We start from the raw sequence: 20,297 nt of genomic DNA, 5'->3' as shown, positions 1-20,297 counted from the left end.
TTTCTGCTGATTCAGCCTGATAGCCAGACCAGATGGACCCTATTAAGTTAAATTCAGAAGTATAGAAAGGTTGAATGTTCCTCTGCAGAAGAAGAAACTAGGGACAGCGAGGGGAAAAGCCCTCTTCAGGAGAATAGCCAAGTTCAGGGGAAAGCTTAGGCTCAGGTTTAGGGTTTGTTTTGTTGTTTTTCAAGTACACAATAAGTCCCCAGTGTGTGCATGCTGTGTTAGAAGCAGGTTCAGGAATGTCACCCGCTTACAGATCCATAGCACCAGGCCATAACCTTATTTCAATTCTGAAAAGGTGCCACTTACTTAATCAGCAACACTGCAGCACCTGAATGATGCTCAGAGCTCTCCCATCCAAATACTGACCTAGGCTAACCAAGCCTCACCTGTGGGAGCTGACAAGCTGGACTAGCTATGGAAACCTTTACCCTATGTTATATGTGAAACAGCCAACTCCAGTATGTGATCTCCAAAGAGATGCATCCCAGGTGTAGATCAGACCCTGCCTCTCACCCTACGCTGCACATTGGCTGCGTGAGCCTCTTTACCTGCACCCCTGCTCCTAGGTTATTGGCACTGTGTGTGCAGACAAGAGGCTGCCTAATGCATGCTTTCTTGCTATAGTCACTGGCCTTCCACCATGCTCTGATTTCTGACTCCACATGTTTCCCTCTTGTCTTGTGTTTCTTTTCTGTGCAGGGGACGCTCCTTTCTGTACTCCGGAGCAGTATAAGGAATGTGCAGAACCTGCGCTGGGTTAGTACACCGGAGGGGCTCTCCGGCTCGTTAGGTCTGTCTGTGATGGCCAGCCTGACTCTTTGCAGAGTATAATGGCTGTGTCAGACTCCCCAAAGCTGCCTGTAGACTCTTTCCCACTGAGCCAGGATTAATCTGGCAAAGGCAGCACAGAGACAATTTCTGATGCTAGCCGAAATGTCGTTGCATGCGGGTTCCTCCAGTCCCTTTGGATCATGCTCTAACTTCATTCTGAACCCATTCTAAGCTGCATGCTTAGAGCTGAAGGTGCCAGAATAAAGGACCACCTGAGCGATATTCTTATGCCTTGGGGACCCCTTAGGCACAGTTGGGAAGTGGTACATTGGGCTGCAGGGCAGGCCGAATGGAGAAAACACCCGACGGGATGGTGTAACCCCACTAACACAGAGTTACTGCTGTGTCACCCGCACCCCCCATACAACCTCCTTCCTCAGCTGGGCCCTCTGCCTTCAATTCAGGGGGCGGGAGGGGATGTTAAAGATACTGTGCAGTTTGTCCGAACATTCCCGCTGTTGTTCCCAGGTGTAAGGAGCTCTCAGCGGCACTGTGTTATTCTCCCCCGTGTCCGTGTACCTGACCAAAGCTTGGGGCAGGGGCCTTCGAAGGTGAAACCCGCTACATTAGGGGCTCCCTTCTGATAGGAAAAAGGGTAGGCACCTCAAACCTCTTTGGGAAAGGGACCATCTTTTTGTTCTGTGTTTTTACCCCACCAAGCACAGTGGCGTCCTGGCACTACCTGTAATACACCTAATAGCAATAAAAATGTACAGCACCTAGCACAATGAGGTCCTAGTCCAGAATTGGACTCCTTGGCACTATTCCAATACAAATAAATAATAATTAATATAGATTGTGTCAGATCTGTGCTATGTTCCAGCATGCAGCCACTTCCCACTCTGGCCCAGACAGTAATAGAAGCAGCTGCTTCTTGTCTTGACATGTTACTAAAAGAGCACTTCTGCCCAGCTCCTCCACAATGTTCAGCGCTGTGTAAATATTATGCCACAACTTATCAAAGGGGCTGTGGAGTACAGGGCCCCAGGGGATTTCACAATGTCTTCGCCCAACGGTTGCTGCCGTTGCTTCCCCAATCTCTGAGACATGCCTCCTTATGGACAGATGGAAATAATTGGATAAAACTTTGTGTCCTGAAAGGGACAGAAGCTTTACAGAGCTCTGGTGAGATGGGAGGGTGTGTTATTCATTATTTCAGACTTTAATGTGTTCTGTACAGACTTGATCTGATTTATTCACATTTGTATGCATAAATTACACCAGAAACGAAGCAGTCCCAACCCAGAGGGAGCAGAAATCATGCTATGGGAACTAGGTCAACTGAACCCTGGGTCTCAGATACATTCTGACCCCTAGGGATTCAGATAGCTGTTGGTTTAGAAAAACTCGTAACTCCAGAACTAAGGGTATAACCAGGGTTCAGTGGCTAAACCTCATTCTCTCTCTCTCTCTCTGTGTCACACACACACACACACACACACACATCTATTCTCCTGTAACATTTAATGAAGTCAAGCTATTCCTATGGCATCTGGGGGTGGGGGAGACTGCGTTTTTGTGCTGTTTGTACAGGCCTAGCACAATGGGGTTGTGGTCCATGATTGCAGCTCCTAGGCGTTATCACAGCACAAATAACAAACAATGATCTTTTTTTCTGGTTCCCGTCAGTCAGCTGAGCAGCGATGACGGGGCAGAATGAAGTCTTTCCATCACTTTCTATCTTGTACCAGCTTCACGGCTTCATTCGTCTTTAAACTTTTTTTGATCTAAATCCTTCTTCATGACGTCAGTCCAGTGCATCCACAGTGTTTCCTGGTTCCTTGCCCTCTGGTTATATTACCTTGTATGAGGGTATCCCCTCCAAGACCAGACCACTGCAGTTGTCTTTCTTGAATCTTCTGCAACACCTTTATTTCTTTCCCTAGCTATTTTCTTCTCTCTTCATTTTTTATTTTCTGCAGTCTTGAAATTCTCAGTATTCCCCTCAGCCACTTCATTTCTGCAGTCAAAATCTGTAGTCATGGCTTTCCTCTGACGGCAGATTTATGACCTAAACAGCACTGTCAGCGTGACAGTGATCTCATATATGTGGATTTTCGTTTTATTGAAATGTCATTAGCCTTCCAGATCATGCTGAGTTTTCCAAATGCATAAGTGGCTAATCCAGTTCTTCTCTTGATGTCATCGTCATAATTCCCTTTCTTCGATATCAGTCCTCCAAGGCACATGCATTTCCCCACTTGTTCTAGTTCTTTGTCTCTGAGTTTGACCTTTCCCTCTTTCTCTTGTCCTCCAACTGGTGTCATTTTGATCTTCTCCAAGTTGATCTTCAACCCAGATTTTCTGCTTTCCTGGCCTACCTTGTCTGTAAATCCTCCTTGGTCAATGCTGTGTGGACAATATCCAAGGTTATGCACTGTCCTCCCACATAACATGACTTCTCCAATTTCATGTCTCAATGCTACAGCCATCACTGTGTCCAATACCAGGTTGAACAAATCCAGGGATAGAATGCATCCTTATCTCACTTCTGTGGTTGTCCCGAACCATTCCATCAGCCTTTTTTGTCTACTCTCACCACCCTCATCAACTTGCTGTAGACATTCGCTATTACCTTCACCAATTTTTCAGGGATGCTACACAATCTCATAACTTGCCACAAGCCTTTGGCCAAATGCTATCAAGAAGCCCATTTGAAGTCTATAAAATGGTTGTAACGGGTTTGATTGTGTACTATGTATTTCTCTGGTGTCTGTTTTATCACAAATAACTGATCTATTGTATTGCTGGGCTAGTTCCTCTGAAAGCGCCACTTCCACATTCCCCTTCTGCAATGTCTTGGTGAATGTTTTCCTGGGCAGACTCACTACATAGTGTTTCTGAGGGTTCTCGCACTCACTCTGATCTCCTTTTTTTGTAGATTGATACTACAATTACTTTCCCCTGTTCGCTTGGTCCTTGCTTTTGTTGACCTGCTTGAGTAGCTTGTGCATTGCCTTTACCTTGGAGCAGCTCTGCAGTTACCTTGTCACTTCTTGGAGCCTTTTTGTTTTTCAAACTTTCTATTAAGATCTTAGCTTCTTCTTCTAAGAATTCCGGCATCTGCTCTCCCTCATTTGTGCTGGGACGCTTCTCCAGGGCTGTTTCGTCTTCTATGTTCTGCACATTGTACAGCTCTTCAAAGTATTTTTTCCAACACTTAGTCTTTCCTTGTTCATCCTCAATTATTTGTTCACACTTGTCTTTACCACTGACCTCTTCAATTCATATGTCCCACTCAGTTCTCTTATCTTGTGATACAACCTCTTGTCACAGTTCTCTTTGCCTATTCTTCTCCTTCTTTACATTGTTCGTTTACCCCAGTTGTTACTGTGTCTCTTTACTTTTGCTTTTATCTTTATGGTGAGCCCGTTGTACTCAGCTCTTAGACTCACATCCTCCTTTTTATTCTCCTTCAGCTTCCTATGCTTGTCACTCGACTGCAGCACTTCAGCTGTTATCCTCCTTGACCTTGTAATCCTAAACTTGTTCAGCCGCTCTCATAATCACATTTTCACACTGTTCCTTGTCTCTTCAAGGCTCATTTCTTCATCAGAGAGGTGATGTTTTCCTGCACATTCTTTCCTCATATCTGACTCTTTGAACTTGCCATGTCATAGATCTAAGTTCTTGGCACTTTTTAGATTGCTCTCAGCCTCCACTTCATTGATGCCAACAATAACATTTCATCTGGTCTGATATCAGCCACAAATGATCTGCACAACACATTTGATTTCCATCTGTGATTCACAAGCACAAAGTCTACAATGTTCTTCTTTTGCCCATTAGCTGATAGCCATGTCCACTTCCTCCCCAGCTTACTTTGTGGAAATAGCATGGTCGTTGTCAGCAGATTGTTGCTTAGGCAGGAATTTAATAGCCTTTCTCCTCTCCAATTTTCTTCACTTTATCCAAACCTGCCCATTGCTCCAGCACAGAAATTCCAGCCCTAGCCTACTTCCACATTAAAAATCTCCCATCATCATAACGTGTCTTGTCTTGAAACTTCTGGTATTGTTTTCTGTAGAGCGTTATAAAATGTATCACTTTCTTCCCTGGGGGCTGCTGAGGTCAGCATGTGTATTTGTACTATTGTAACTCCATGAGATTTGATTCTGAATCTCACCTTCAACATATAAGTATATAGCAGGTTAAATGCCATAAGAGTCTGGTGTAGCTTAGGCTTTATCCCCAATGCAACTCCATCCTGGTGTCCACCATCTTTTCTTCCAAATATCAATATCCTATGTGCATCGTGGGAGAATCCTCTTTGCCTTCCCATCTTGGTTCACATAAACCAATGATTTCCCACTCATATCTTTTCAACTCATGCATCATTACCACATGTCCTCCAGCCTGGTATAATGTTCTTCCGTTCCATGTTCCAACAAGTCTTGTCCTTTGAGTTCATCATGTAATTCCCTGTTCTACATACTGTTGTGTTTGTGTCTGTTCTGATCTCATACTTTTTGCCCCTGCCTCAATGTCTGATCAGTGATCGCAGCTCTTGTTTGTCTGGGCCACAGCCAAGCTTGATACTTTTCTTTCTCTTTCCAGTCTTCATTCAGTTTCTATGGTCCAGTTGTCTCCACATGTTTGACCGTGACTCCTTGCCTTTGTGGTTGACCAGTGTATCATAATCCATTTGCACCAAAGCTCTTATCTATCCACTAGCTTTCTCCATCACCACTCCCACCAGTCATCATGAATAGGTCAGAGTATGAACAAGAGGCTACTAGGCAGCTCTCCAACACCACTTTCTACAAGCCATTACCCTCTGATCCCACTGAGAGTTACCAAAAGAAACTACAGCATTTGCTCAAGAAACTCCCTGAAAAAGCACAAGAACAAATCCGCACAGACACACCCCTGGAGCCAGGACCTGGGGTATTCTATCTGCTACCCAAGATCCATAAACCTGGAAATCCTGGACGCCCCATCATCTCAGGCATTGGCATCCTGACAGCAGGATTGTCTGGCTATGTAGACTCCCTCCTCAGGCCCTTCGTTACCAGCACTCCCAGCTATCTTCGAGACACCACCGATTTCCTGAGGAAACTACAGTCCATTGGTGATCTTCCTAAAAACACCATCCTAGCCACTATGGATGTAGAAGCCTCTACACCAACATTCCACACAAAGATGGACTACAAGCCGTCAGGAACAGTATCCCCGATACTGTCACGGCTAACCTGGTGGCAGAACTTTGTGACTTTGTCCTGACCCATAACTATTTCACATTTGGTGACAATGTATACCTTCAAATCAGCGGCACTGCGATGGGTACCCGCATGGCCCCACAGTATGCCAACATTTTTATGGCTGACTTAGAACAACGCTTCCTCAGCTCTCATTCCCTAATGCCCCTACTCTACTTGCGCTACATTGATGACATCTTCATCATCTGGACCCATGGAAAAGAAGCTCTTGAGGAATTCCACCATGATTTCAACAATTTCCATCCCACCATCAACCTCAGCCTGGACCAGTCCACACAAGAGATCCACTTCCTGGACACTACGGTGCTAATAAGCGATGGTCACATAAACACCACCCTATATCGGAAACCTACTGACCGCTATTCCTACCTACATGCCTCTAGCTTTCATCCAGATCATACCACTCGATCCATTGTCTACAGCCAAGCGCTACGATATAACCGCATTTGCTCCAACCCCTCAGACAGAGACAAACACCTACAAGATCTCTATCATGCATTCCTACAACTACAGTACCCACCTGCTGAAGTGAAGAAACAGATTGACAGAGCCAGAAGAGTACCCAGAAGTCACCTACTACAGGACAGGCCCAACAAAGAAAACAACAGAACGCCACTAGCCATCACCTTCAGCCCCCAACTAAAACCCCTCCAACGCATCATCAAGGATCTACAACCTATCCTGAAGGACGAGCCATCGCTCTCTCAGATCTTGGGAGACAGACCAGTCCTTGCTTACAGACAGCCCCCCAATCTGAAGCAAATACTCACCAGCAACCACACACCACACAACAGAACCACTAACCCAGGAACCTATCCTTGCAACAAAGCCCGTTGCCAACTCTGTCCACATATCTATTCAGGGGATACCATCATAGGGCCTAATCACATCAGCCACACTATCAGAGGCTCGTTCACCTGCGCATCTACCAATGTGATATATGCCATCATGTGCCAGCAATGCCCCTCTGCCATGTACATTGGCCAAACTGGACAGTCTCTACGTAAAAGAATGAATGGACACAAATCAGACGTCAAGAATTATAACATTCAAAAACCAGTTGGAGAACACTTCAATCTCTCTGGTCACTCGATCACAGACCTAAGAGTGGCTATACTTCAACAAAAAAGCTTCAAAAACAGACTCCAACGAGAGACTGCTGAATTGGAATTAATTTGCAAACTGGATACAATTAACTTAGGCTTGAATAGAGACTGGGAATGGATGAGTCATTACACAAAGTAAAACTATTTCCCCATGGTATTTCTCCCTCCCCCCCCCCCCCCCACTGTTCCTCTGATATTCTTGTTAACTGCTGGAATTAGCCTACCTGCTTGTCACCATGAAAGGTTTTCCTCCTTCCCCCCCCTGCTGTTGGTGATGGCTTATCTTAAGTGATCACTCTCCTTACAGTGTGTATGATAAACCCATTGTTTCATGTTCTCTGTGTGTGTGTATATAAATCTCTCCTCTGTTTTTTCCACCAAATGCATCCGATGAAGTGAGCTGTAGCTCACGAAAGCTTATGGTCTAATAAATTTGTTAGTCTCTAAGGTGCCACAAGTACTCCTTTTCTTTTCACTCCCACCAGTGTTATACTTTGAAAGTTGTTTTGCCAGCTTCACCATAGGAGACTTGGTGCACTTGGACAGCCATATGTTCCCTTTGGCTAGTGGCTACTGCTGCTAACTATGCTCGCAAGGTTTACCATGCCAGCAGAGGCAAGGTCCTGGGGCATGGTCCCAGAGGCAAGCTCCCTGTGCTGCAGAGCACACATAGCTACTTGGAGCCACTAATGATTGATGAGTGAATTGCTAGGACCAACTGCAAGCAAACACCCCATGTACATGTGGCTCAGAAGAGAATTTTCTTGCAGAGTTTTAGAAGTTTTGGATAAACAATTGTGAAACCGCAGACCCTCAGAAATACTATGTAACATGCCATCTGATGTGTTCACAAAGAACCTTAACTCTGACACAGCAGATGGGCCTGCAGAGTATTTCAGCATATGCCTCACTAATTGTATGTTCTGTAGATGAATATACCCATAAGTCAGTGAAGTGAGTGTCGGAGCAGTGCATATGGACGTGTGCTGTGTTCGAGTTAAGGTTGTTTGTGAAATGCCAAATATTTGCATGTCTGTATTGTCTTTAACTGTGTGGCCAAGCTGTAAGGCTCATGGGAGGAATATTAATAGAAATTCCCTTAAACTGGTCATCTCCATACTGTTTAATCTCTTTTAATTGTCATGTAACACTCCCCTGACACCACCTTAGCTAAAATCAAAGGACAGAAATAAAGGGTAACATTTTCTAAAGCACCTAAGTGACTTAGGAGCCTATGTCCTTTTTTTAAAAATGGCTTAGGCACTTGGGGGACATATTTTTAAAGACATTTAGGTGACTAAAGACACCAGTAAGAGCCTAGTAGTATTTTCAAAGGTGTCCAAATGGAGTTAGGCACCTAGGCGGTTTTAAAATCACACTAGGCACCTACCTGCATCCTTAGGCACCTAAATACCTTTAAAAATCTGTCCCTATGGCCGTGTCTACACTATGGGGACTGTAACAGCACAGCCGTGGTGCCATAGCTACACTGTTGTAACCCCCTAGCGTAGACACAGCCTACAGCTATGGAAGGGGTATTTCCATTGCTGTAGAAACACAGTCTCCTCGAGTGATGGTAGCTAGGGTGACAGAAGCATTTTTCCATTGACCTAGCTGTGCCTACACAGGGGGTTGGCATAGCTTTGGATCTCAGGGGTGTGGATTTTTCACACACCCCTGAGCGATGTCGCTATGGCGACCTACTTTTTAAGTATAGACCAGACCAGTGACTTTTTAAGTCACTTTTGAAAATGGGGCTTTTAGGTTCCTAAGCCACTTAGATGCTTTTGAAGATTTTACCTACCATCTTCAAGACCCCAATCCCTCCAGTAAGGCCTTTATCCTAACACAGCCTCCTGGATTGCCCCAGGGTGGAGACCAAACCTGGCTGGAGATGGAAGAGCTGCATAACATTGCATAGGCAGCCATTATAGGGCACCCTCTTCCTTTGTCCACCCCCAGCAAACCTGGGCTCTGGACCAATCCAGGGGAAGAGTCATCTCAATCTCCCAGGCTGACAGGAATGGCTACAGCAGAGGAGGGATGGATTAAATGGTTGGAAACTCTGCCTCTTCTTATCAAAAAGTTGGCTTGTTCAGCCCTTCCCTGGACAGGGAAGTCCCTTCCATCCCCTCTTTGCTTTGAATCATCAAGAAGAAAAGGCTTGTTTGAACCACCCCGCCCACCGACTCCTGTGAGCTGTCTGGGATGCTCGCTGAGACCCACTTCACTCTCCTGTTGGCAGGTTTGCTTGCTGAAAAGGACAGCAATTACTGTATCTGCAGGATGCCGTGTAACCTGACCAGATACAACAAAGAGCTCTCCATGGTGAAGATCCCCAGCAAGACTTCGGCCAAGTACCTGGAGAAGAAGTTTAACAAGTCTGAAAAATACATCTCGTAAGTGAGGGCACCAGCCCAGTGCTGCCGGTTCCTCCCTTTTCACAGTGGTGATGGCATAAGTGGGTGGCGTGAGCAGACAGGATGGCTGTGCTGGGGTCTTGCAGACTAGGGGCAAGGAGATCTCAGTTCTGTTCCCAGCTGTGCTTTCACTGGGCAAATCACTGCCTCTCCCACCATTTGCCTTGTCTATGTAGTTTGTAAACTCTTCAGAGCCGGGACTGTCCCTCACAATGTGTCAGTGTAGCACCCAGCCCTGCAGGTCCCTGATCTCTGTTGGGATTGTCATACAAGTAGTAATAAGAGTCTGCTTGCCCCAAGGATGCTGTTCACATTTTTGCAGGCGTCATTAACTGAAAGCTGAAAGTCCAAAATCTTTCTGACAGGAAAGCTGAAGTTAGAGAAGAATGCGGGCACATGCAAAGTTGTTAGCTGAGCTCTGCAAAGTTGTTTTGCCCGGTGGCTAGACACTTGCCTAGGTCCTTGATACAAGTTCCTGCTCTGCTGAGAGCTTTCTCTGTGACTGTGGACATGTCATTGAGCCTCTCCATGCCTCAGTTTCCCCATCTGTACAATGGGGATAACAGCCCTGTCCCTGCCTCCCAGGGGGGTTGTGAGGATAAATACAGTAAAGATTGTGAGGTGCTCAGATGCTACGGTGATGAGGGCTAGATAAACACCATAGATAAATAGGTATCCTCAGCCTCATTGATTTCATGAGTGGATAGCATCTGTAAAACAGGGTTACCCTAGCCAGATAGTTTCAGGCCCTAAACTCTCCTCTGCTAACACCACATTCTGGCTACATCTTCACTGCAGAAGTGAGTGTGTTTTACATGGAGCTTCGGTGTAAAATCCAAGCAAAGACAAGGCACTGGTAGCTGTTACCTGAGTGTGGCTATTCAAGGTCAACTCTCTGCATTGGCTCCATTAGCTTTTAAATCAAGATAGCTATCGCAATGTGAAAGCCATGCCTTTTACTGCAGCAAAGACATTTTTCTGTGGTGTGGGCACAGCCCTTATGAACCTGGGATCTAGAGGGCGGATGGGTGGAATTAGTAGTTTGATGCATCAGAGAAGAAATTAGACTCTCCCTCTCTCCTGCTGTGCCCATGATCAATATGGAGGCACTGGTAGTAATTCCATGTGTTAAGCATCCTTGCGCCACCTGCCATTCTACACAGGCCCACCTCTCAGGAGAAAGATGAAATCAGGACTGGGTGTCTCTTTCTAAAAAATATGCACTTGCTCAACTACAAGATTTGGGCTTGACGCAGGAATCTCTGGGTGAGGTTAAGCAGGAGATCACACTGGATGGTCATGTTGGCTCCTTCCAGCTTTAAAATCTCTGAATTTCAGCTTGTGTTGGTGGAGCTGCTGAGACCTCTTCAGAGAGAGCAGCAGGGACAGCGGGAGAAGGCAAACTAGTCCCACTTCATTTCCTGTTACAAGGCAAGTGCAGCGGCTGGGGGCTGGTGTTCTGATGGCTTTGTCCTGTTTCTGCAGAGAGAATATTCTTGTGCTGGATATATTTTTTGAAGCACTCAACTATGAGACAATTGAGCAGAAGAAAGCATACGAAGTGGCAGCCTTACTTGGTAAGTGAAGATCTTATCATAGAGATTTCTGCCTTTGTGTATGGGTGTGGGTGGGTGGAGGGGCATGTGTGCAGAATGTATGGCAGTGTGCAGGGGGGTGTGCAGGTTGAGTGTGCATACAGTTTGTTTTTTAATGGCCTGGGAGATGACCCAGGGGTCTTGGAGAACTGGCAAAGTAACCGCATCTGCTCTTCCATCGTGGTCTGTGAAGGGGTCCACTCACTGCATGTGCGCCTCCTTGTGGCTGGGTCTGGGAATTAGCTCTTGCCCCATCTGGTGTCCCTTTCCCATCAGTTGCTCGTGCTGTGGCCCTTCTCTCTCTCCATGACTCAGGGTGCTCCCTCTTTGGCATTTGTCCCTGGAGCTAGGTCACTATGTAGTCCTCCCCCGCCCTTCTGCCCTGCTCTGCCCTTCCAGGGGAACAAAGTCCCACCAGACAAGCGATCTGGATGCCGTCTCGGGCAGTCTTCTGCTCAACTCCCAGCTTGGTGACACTTTCCCAGTGGCTGGTAGGGGAACCCAGGCCCACCTGCTACTCCAGGTTCTAGCCCAGGGACCCTGCGACTAGCAACCTAGATCTGTTCAGTCTCAGAGCCTGTTTCTGTTTCCTTGGGCTCTTTCCTACTCTCCTCTGTCTCCTTGCCTATCTCTGGGCTTGCCAGCAGAGCTTCCTCTGCTTCCCATAGTTACTTCACCCCTCTTGGCCTCTTGCCTGACTCTCCAGTCCAGGACAGGACCCCAGGTTTTACTCTCCCCATGGACCTCCTCCTTGTCCCTGGCCAACTCCCTTTCCCTGTAAGAAGCAACTACAGCCCCTTCCCTGCAGTCCCCTCCTGCTCTCACTTCCTGGCTTAGAATCATAGAATCATAGAATCACAGAATATCAGGGTTGGAAGGGACCCCAGAAGGTCATCTAGTCCAACCCCCTGCTCAAAGCAGGACCAAGTCCCAGTTAAATCATCCCAGCTAGGGCTTTGTCAAGCCTGACCTTAAAAACCTCTAAGGAAGGAGATTCTACCACCTCCCTAGGTAACGCATTCCAGTGTTTCACCACCCTCTTAGTGAAAAAGTTTTTCCTAATATCCAATCTAAACCTCCCCCATTGCAACTTGAGACCATTACTCCTCGTTCTGTCATCTGCTACCATTGAGAACAGTCTAGAGCCATCCTCTTTGAAACCCCCTTTCAGGTAGTTGAAAGCAGCTATCAAATCCCCCCTCATTCTTCTCTTCTGCAGACTAAACAATCCCAGCTCCCTCAGCCTCTCCTCATAAGTCATGTGCTCTAGACCCCTAATCATTTTCGTTGCCCTTCGTTGTACTCTTTCCAATTTATCCACATCCTTCCTGTAGTGTGGGGCCCAAAACTGGACACAGTACTCCAGATGAGGCCTCACCAGTGTCGAATAGAGGGGAACGATCACGTCCCTCGATCTGCTCGCTATGCCCCTACTTATACAACCCAAAATGCCATTGGCCTTCTTGGCAACAAGGGCACACTGCTGACTCATATCCAGCTTCTCGTCCACTGTCACCCCTAGGTCCTTTTCCGCAGAACTGCTGCCGAGCCATTCGGTCCCTAGTCTGTAGCGGTGCATTGGATTCTTCCATCCTAAGTGCAGGACCCTGCATTTATCCTTATTGAACCTCATTAGATTTCTTTTGGCCCAATCCTCCAATTTGTCTAGGTCCTTCTGTATCCTATCCCTCCCCTCCAGCGTATCTACCACTCCTCCCAGTTTAGTATCATCCGCAAATTTGCTGAGAGTGCAATCCACACCATCCTCCAGATCATTTATGAAGATATTGAACAAAACGGGCCCCAGGACCGACCCCTGGGGCACTCCACATGACACCGGCTGCCAACTAGACATGGAGCCATTGATCACTACCCGTTGAGCCCGACAATCTAGCCAGCTTTCTACCCACCTTATAGTGCATTCATCCAGCCCATACTTCCTTAACTTGCTGACAAGAATGCTGTGGGAGACCGTGTCAAAAGCTTTGCTAAAGTCAAGAAACAATACATCCACTGCTTTCCCTTCATCCACAGAACCAGTAATCTCATCATAAAAGGCGATTAGATTAGTCAGGCATGACCTTCCCTTGGTGAATCCATGCTGACTGTTCCTGATCACTTTCCTCTCCTCTAAGTGCTTCAGGATTGATTCTTTGAGGACCTGCTCCATGATTTTTCCAGGGACTGAGGTGAGGCTGACCGGCCTGTAGTTCCCAGGATCCTCCTTCTTCCCTTTTTTAAAGATGGGCACTACATTAGCCTTTTTCCAGTCATCCGGGACTTCCCCCGTTCGCCACGAGTTTTCAAAGATAATGGCCAAGGGCTCTGCAATCACAGCCGCCAATTCCTTCAGCACTCTCGGATGCAATTCGTCCGGCCCCATGGACTTGTGCACGTCCAGCTTTTCTAAATAGTCCCTAACCACCTCTATCTCTACAGAGGGCTGGCCATCTCTTCCCCATTTTGTGTTGCCCAGCACAGCAGTCTGGGAGCTGACCTTGTTAGTGAAAACAGAGGCAAAAAAAGCATTGAGTACATTAGCTTTTTCCACATCCTCTGTCACTAGCTTGCCTCCCTCATTCAGTAAGGGGCCCACACTTTCCTTGGCTTTCTTCTTGTTGCCAACATACCTGAAGAAACCCTTCTTGTTACTCTTGACATCTCTTGCTAGCTGCAGCTCCAGGTGCGATTTGGCCCTCCTGATATCTTTCCTACATGCCCGAGCAATATTTTTATACTCTTCCCTGGTCATATGTCCAAGCTTCCACTTCTTGTAAGCTTCTTTTTTATGTTTAAGATCCGCTAGGATTTCACCATTAAGCCAAGCTGGTCGCCTGCCATATTTACTATTCTTTCGACTCATCGGGATGGTTTGTCCCTGTAACCTCAACAGGGATTCCTTGAAATACAGCCAGCTCTCCTGGACTCCCTTCCCTTTCATGTTAGTCCCCCAGGGGATCCTGGCCATCTGTTCCCTGAGGGAGTCAAAGTCTGCTTTCCTGAAGTCCAGGGTCCGTATCCTGCTGCTTACCTTTCTTCCCTGCGTCAGGATCCTGAACTCAACCAACTCATGGTCACTGCCTCCCAGATTCCCATCCACTTTTGCTTCCCCCACTAATTCTACCCGGTTTGTGAGCAGCAGGTCAAGAAAAGCGCTCCCCCTAGTTGGCTCCCCTAGCACTTGCACCAGGAAATTGTCCCCTACGCTTTCCAAAAACTTCCTGGATTGTCTATGCACCGCTGTATTGCTCTCCCAGCAGATATCAGGAAAATTAAAGTCACCCATGAGAATCAGGGCATGCGATCTAGTAGCTTCCGTGAGTTGCCGGAAGAAAGCCTCATCCACCTCATCCCCCTGGTCCGGTGGTCTATAGCAGACTCCCACCATGACATCACTCTTGTTGCACACACTTCTAAACTTAATCCAGAGACACTCAGGTTTTTCCACAGTTTCGTACCGGAGCTCTGAGCAGTCATACTGCTCCCTTACATACAGTGCTACTCCCCCACCTTTTCTGCCCTGCCTGTCCTTCCTGAACAGTTTATAACCATCCATGACTGTACTCCAGTCATGTGAGTTATCCCACCAAGTCTCTGTTATTCCAATCACGTCATAATTCCTTGACATCACCAGGACCTCCAGTTCTCCCTGCTTGTTTCCAAGGCTTTGTGCATTTGTATATAAGCACTTGAGATAACCTGTTGATCGCCCCTCATTCCCAGTATGAGGCAGGAGCCCTCCCCTCACAGACCTTCCTGCCTGTGCTTCCTCCCGGTATCCCGCTTTCCCACTTACCTCAGGGCTTTGGTCTCCTTCCCCCGGTGAACCTAGTTTAAAGCCCTCCTCACTAGGTTAGCCAGCCTGCTGGCAAAGATGTTCTTCCCTCTCTTCGTAAGATGGAGCCCGTCTCTGCCCAGCACTCCTCCTTCATGGAACACCATCCCATGGTCAAAGAATCCAAAGCCTTCTCTCCGACACCACCTGCGTAGCCATTCGTTGACCTCCACGATTCGACGGTCCCTACCCAGGCCTTTTCCTTCCACGGGGAGGATGGACGAGAACACCACTTGCGCCTCCAACTCCTTTATCCTTCTTCCCAGAGCCACATAGTCCGCAGTGATCCGCTCAAGGTCATTCTTGGCAGTATCATTGGTGCCCACGTGGAGAAGCAGGAAGGGGTAGCGATCCGAGGGCTTGATGAGTCTCGGCAGTCTCTCCGTCACATCACGAATCTTAGCCCCTGGCAAGCAGCAGACTTCTCGGTTTTCCCGGTCAGGGCGGCAGATAGATGACTCAGTCCCCCGGAGGAGAGAGTCCCCGACCACCACCACCCGCCTTCTCCTCTTGGGAGTGGTGGTCGTGGAACCTCCAACCTCAGGACATCGCATCTCATGCCTCCCAACCAGCGGAGTCTCCTTCTGCTTTCTCCCCCCAGACATATCATCTGGTCCACTCTCCGCATTGGTACCTGTGGAGAGAACATGAAAGCGGTTAGTTACCTGTGTCTGTGTTACTGGAACCCGGACATTCCGCTTACCTCTTCTGGAGGTCACATGTTGCCAAGCTTCTTCACTGGCCTCTTGGCTCCTCTGTGCAACCTGCTCTATATCTTTAGAGCTTTGTGCCCCTAGAAGGCTATCCTGAGTTTGGTCCAGAAAATCCTCAGTCTCTCGTATACAACGCAGGGTCGTTACCTGTTGCTCCAGACCTTCAATCTTCTCTTCCAATATGGAGACCAGCTTGCACTTTGTACAGACAAAGTCGCTTCTGTCCTGTGGAAGAAAGACAAACATGGCACATCCAGTGCAGGTCACAACAGCTGAACCCCCCCCTTCCATATCACCTACCTACTATGAGCTTCCTCAGAGACGTTGGCAAGATGTAAGCCTCACTGGGCTCACTCCAGGCGAACTCCCAGGCAAACTCCTGCTGTGAGCTGCTCTGCTGTCCCCGCTGCTCAGCTGGTTCCCGAGGCTCTGGCTATTTTTAAACAGCCAGGCTTCCCTGACGCAAACACACAGACACCCTAATGCCCGCCCCCTGCAGGCTAGCAGCCAATCAGACACTCACTCAGGCTCCCTCCCAGCAAACACACGCTCGGATACTTCCTCAGCAAGCTTTCTCACCCTACCCCAGCATCTGCTCCCAGCTGGGCTTTGTCTGCCATTAGCCCCTAACATTAGCCACTGGTTCCCCTCCCAGTAAAGCATCTAAGGTTAATTGGTCCCTGCTGGCCCATATTAACCCACTCAGGGCTTGTGTGGCGTGGACACCCTCTCACGTGGCCTCAAATCCATTTCTGACTTTCCTGCCATTGCCCAGTGGGTGAATGGCCCAAGCCTGGGAGCAAACCCTGCAGGAGAGTGGAAACAAAGCTAGTACAAGCCGTGGCCAGCAAAGTTCAGTAGGAACCCAGTCCCTGGGGAACAGGGCACTGACCTTGTCAAGGTTCCTTCCCCATTCTGAACTCTAGGGTACAGATGTGGGGATCTGCGTGAAAACCCCCTAAGCTTATTTTTACCAGCTTAGGTTAAAACTTCCCTGAGGTACAAACTAACTTTTACCTTTTGCCCTTGTACTTTATTGCTGCCACCACCAAGCGTCTAACAGACATATAACCGGGAAAGAGCCGCTTGGAAAGGTCTTTCCCCACAAAATCCTCCCCAAACCCTACACCCCCTTTCCTGGGGAAGACTTGATAAAAGTCCTCACCAATTTGCATAGGTGAACACAGATCCAAACCCTTGGATCTTAAGAACAATGAAAAAACAAACAATCAGTTTCTTAAAAGAAGAATTTTAATTGAAGAAAAAAAATAAAAGAATCGTCTCTGTAAAATCAGGATGGTAAATACCTTACAGGGTAATCAAATTCAAAACACAGAGAATCCCTCTAGGCAAAACCTTAAGTTACAAAAAGACACAAAAACAGGAATATTCATTCCCTCCAGCACGACTTACTTTATCAGCCATTTAAACAAAACAGAATCTAAGGCATATCTAGCTAGATTACTTACTAAGTTCTAAGACTCCATTCCTTTTCTGTTCCTGGAAAAAGCATCACAGAGACAGACAGAGAGAGCCTTTTTTTCTCCCTCCCTTCAGCTTTTGAAAGTATCTTGTCTCCTCATTGGTCATTTTGGTCAGGTGCCAGCGAGGTTATCCTAGCTTCTTAACCCTTTACAGGTGAAAGGGTTTTTCCTCTGGCTAGGAGGGATTTTAAAGGTGTTTACCCTTCCCTTTATATTTATGATACTCCCCCCAAATCACAGATAGGGTGATTTCTTCCTGGAGCTCTAGGAGAAAACAGAGTTAATAAGACACATGCACCCCTAAATATACTACCAAGTATATAAAGACTAACAATATTTTCCACATCTCAAGGACGATTTTAACCAGTTGATTCTGGGAAATTTTCAGGGGAGAGTGCATCAGCCACTTTGTTAGAAGCTCCTGAGATGTGTTGGATGTCGAAATCAAAATCTTGGAGAGCTAAACTCAACTGAATAAGTTTTTTGTTATTTCCCATGGCGGTATGAAGCCACTGTAGTGCAGCATGGTCGGTTTGCAGGGGGAAACGTCGTCCCCAAACATAAGGGTGAAGCTTTTCCAGAGTGTAGACAATGGCATATCATTCTTTTTCACTGACTGACCAGTTGCTTTCCCTCTCAAACAGCTTCTTGCTGAGAAACACCACAGGGTGGAATTCCTGATCCGTCCTTCCTGCATTAAAACTGCTCCCACACCACGCTCGGACGCATCTGTGGTTACTAGGAATGGTTTGTCAAAGTCTGGGGCCCTTAGTACAGGGTCAGACACAAGTGTTGCTTTCAGCTGGTTAAAGGCCTTCGACACTCTTCGGTCCACTGAATGGCATTTGGCTGGTTCTTTTTGGTTAGGTTTGTCAGTGGGGTGTTGATTTGGCTGTATTGTGGTACAAATCGCTTGTAATAACCGGCCAAGCCTAAGAAGGATTGAACCTGTTTCTTTGGCTTTGGGACAGACCACTTTTGGATACCATCCACTTTGGCCTGTAGGGGGTTGATAGTTCCTTGACCCACCTGGTGTCCAAGGTAAATCACTAGGTTTAGGCCTATTTGATACTTCTTAGCCTTAACAGTTAGTCCTGCCTCCCTTATGCGCTCAAAGACTTCTTGTAGATGTTCCAGGTGTTCTGCTCAGGAATCCGAAAATATGGCTACATTGTCAAGGTAGGCGACTGCATATTCTCCTAATCCAGCTAGGAGACCATCTACAAGTCTTTGGAAGGTGGTGGGTGCATTCCGCAGCCCGAAAGGGAGTACATTAGATTCATACAGCCCGGCATGTGTCGTGAAGGCTGACCTTTCCTTGGCGGATTGATCTAGTGGTACCTGCCAGTACCCCTTGGTTAAGTCCAAGGTAGAGATGAACTGAGCTCATCCCAGTTTTTCTAATAGTTTATCTGTGCATGGCATTGGATAGTTATCTGGGCGAATTACAGCATTTAACTTACGGTAGACCACACAAAACCGTATCTCCCCATCTGGTTTGGGAACTAGAACCACTGGAGATGCCCATGCACTGCGGGAGGGGTGGATTACACCCATCTGTAACATATCCTGGATCTCCCGTTCTATAGCAGTTTTAGCTTGAGGAGACACCCGGTAAGGTTGGACTTTAATTGGGTGAGCATTACCTGTATCAATGGAGTGGTATACCCGTTCAGTCACTCCTGGGGTGGCTGAGAACGTCGGCGCGTAGCTAGTGCTCAGCTCCTCAATCTGCTATCGCTGTATATGCCCAAGGGTCATGGAGAGATTCACCTCTTCCACACCACCAGCACTTTTCCCTTCGTAGTAGACACCTTCAGGCCACTCAGCGTCATCTCCTCCCTGGGCTGTAAACTGACAAACCTTTAATTCTCTGGAATAAAAGGGCTTTAGAGCATTAATATGGTATACCTTAGGCTTTCGGTTGGAGGTGGGGGATGCTATGAGATAATTAACAGCTCCCAGGCGCTCCTGGACCGTGAATGGCCCTTCCCACAATGCTTCCATTTTATGGGCCTGGAGTGCCTTTAAGACCATGACCTGGTCCCCTATTTTGAAGGAACGCTCTCTGGCATGTTTATCAAACCAGGCTTTTTGCTCTTTCTGAGCATCCTGTAGGTTTTCTTTAGCAAGGGCTCGAGAGGTTCGGAAGGTGTTTTGTAGGTTGGTTACAAGGTCCAGAATGTTAGTTCCTGGAGAAGGTATAAATCCCTCCCATTGCTGCTTTACCAACTGTAATGGCCCCTTAAACTTGTGGCCATATACAAGTTCAAATGGTGAAAACCCTAAACTGGGATGTGGTACAGCTCTGTAGGCAAAGAACAACTGCTGCAACACTAGGTCCCAATCATTGAAGTGCTCATTTATGAATTTACGTATCATGGCCCCCAAAGTTCCATTAAACTTCTCCATTTGTTTGATGGTAGTAAGAAGTGGCAACCAAGTGATTTACCCCATGATCTTCCCAAAGGCTTTCCATGGTTCCTGCCAGGAAATTAGTTCCTGCATCTGTGAGGATGTTGGAGGGCCAACCTACCCTGGCAAAAATGTCTGCTAGTGCCTGGCACACACTTTTAGCCCTGGTGTTGCTTAGAGCTACTGCTTCCGGCCATCGGGTGGCAAAATCCATGAAAGTCAGTATGTACTGCTTTCCTCTGGGTGTCTTTTTCGGAAAAGGACCCAGAATATCCACAGCTACTCCCTGAAATGGAACTTCAATGATGGGGAGTGGCTAGAGAGGGGCTTTGACCTGGTCTTGGGGTTTTCCCACTTTTTGGCATACCTCACAAGACCGGACATAGGTAGAAACGTCCTTGCCCATTCCCTCCCAGTGGAATGACCTCCCCAACTGGTCTTTGGTCCTGTTCACCCCAGCATTGCCACTAGGATGATCACAGGCTAAGCTCAAGAGCTTGACCCAGTACTTAGTTGGAACTACCAGCTGTCTCTGAGGATGCCAGTCTTCCTGGTGTCCACCAGAAAGAGTTTCCTTGTATAAAAGTCCTCTTTCTACAACAAACCTGGATTGATTAGAAGAGCTGAGAGGCAGTGGGTTGTTCTGTGCCGCCGTCCAAGCTCTCTGGAG

General features: G+C 47.3%; 1 protein-coding gene across 3 annotated transcripts in view; it reads left to right on the top strand.

Moving 5' to 3' along the window:
• Nucleotides 1-20,297, top strand: part of ASIC2 (acid sensing ion channel subunit 2) — a 1,237,856-nt gene that overhangs the window by 1,185,467 nt on the left and 32,092 nt on the right. For all 3 annotated transcript variants that reach the window (XM_038385862.2, XM_038385865.2, XM_038385861.2), the window contains exons 5-7: nucleotides 709-765; nucleotides 9,411-9,564; nucleotides 11,071-11,162. In XM_038385862.2, coding sequence (XP_038241790.1) covers nucleotides 709-765; nucleotides 9,411-9,564; nucleotides 11,071-11,162 — 303 coding nt within the window. The remainder of the gene's footprint in view (nucleotides 1-708; nucleotides 766-9,410; nucleotides 9,565-11,070; nucleotides 11,163-20,297) is intronic.

The sequence above is a fragment of the Dermochelys coriacea genome, chromosome 27 (genome assembly GCF_009764565.3).
Source record: "Dermochelys coriacea isolate rDerCor1 chromosome 27, rDerCor1.pri.v4, whole genome shotgun sequence".
NCBI classification, from domain to species: domain Eukaryota; kingdom Metazoa; phylum Chordata; order Testudines; family Dermochelyidae; genus Dermochelys; species Dermochelys coriacea.
The sequence above is the reverse complement of the archived record's forward strand: the minus strand, read 5'-3'. Positions and strand labels throughout refer to the sequence as shown.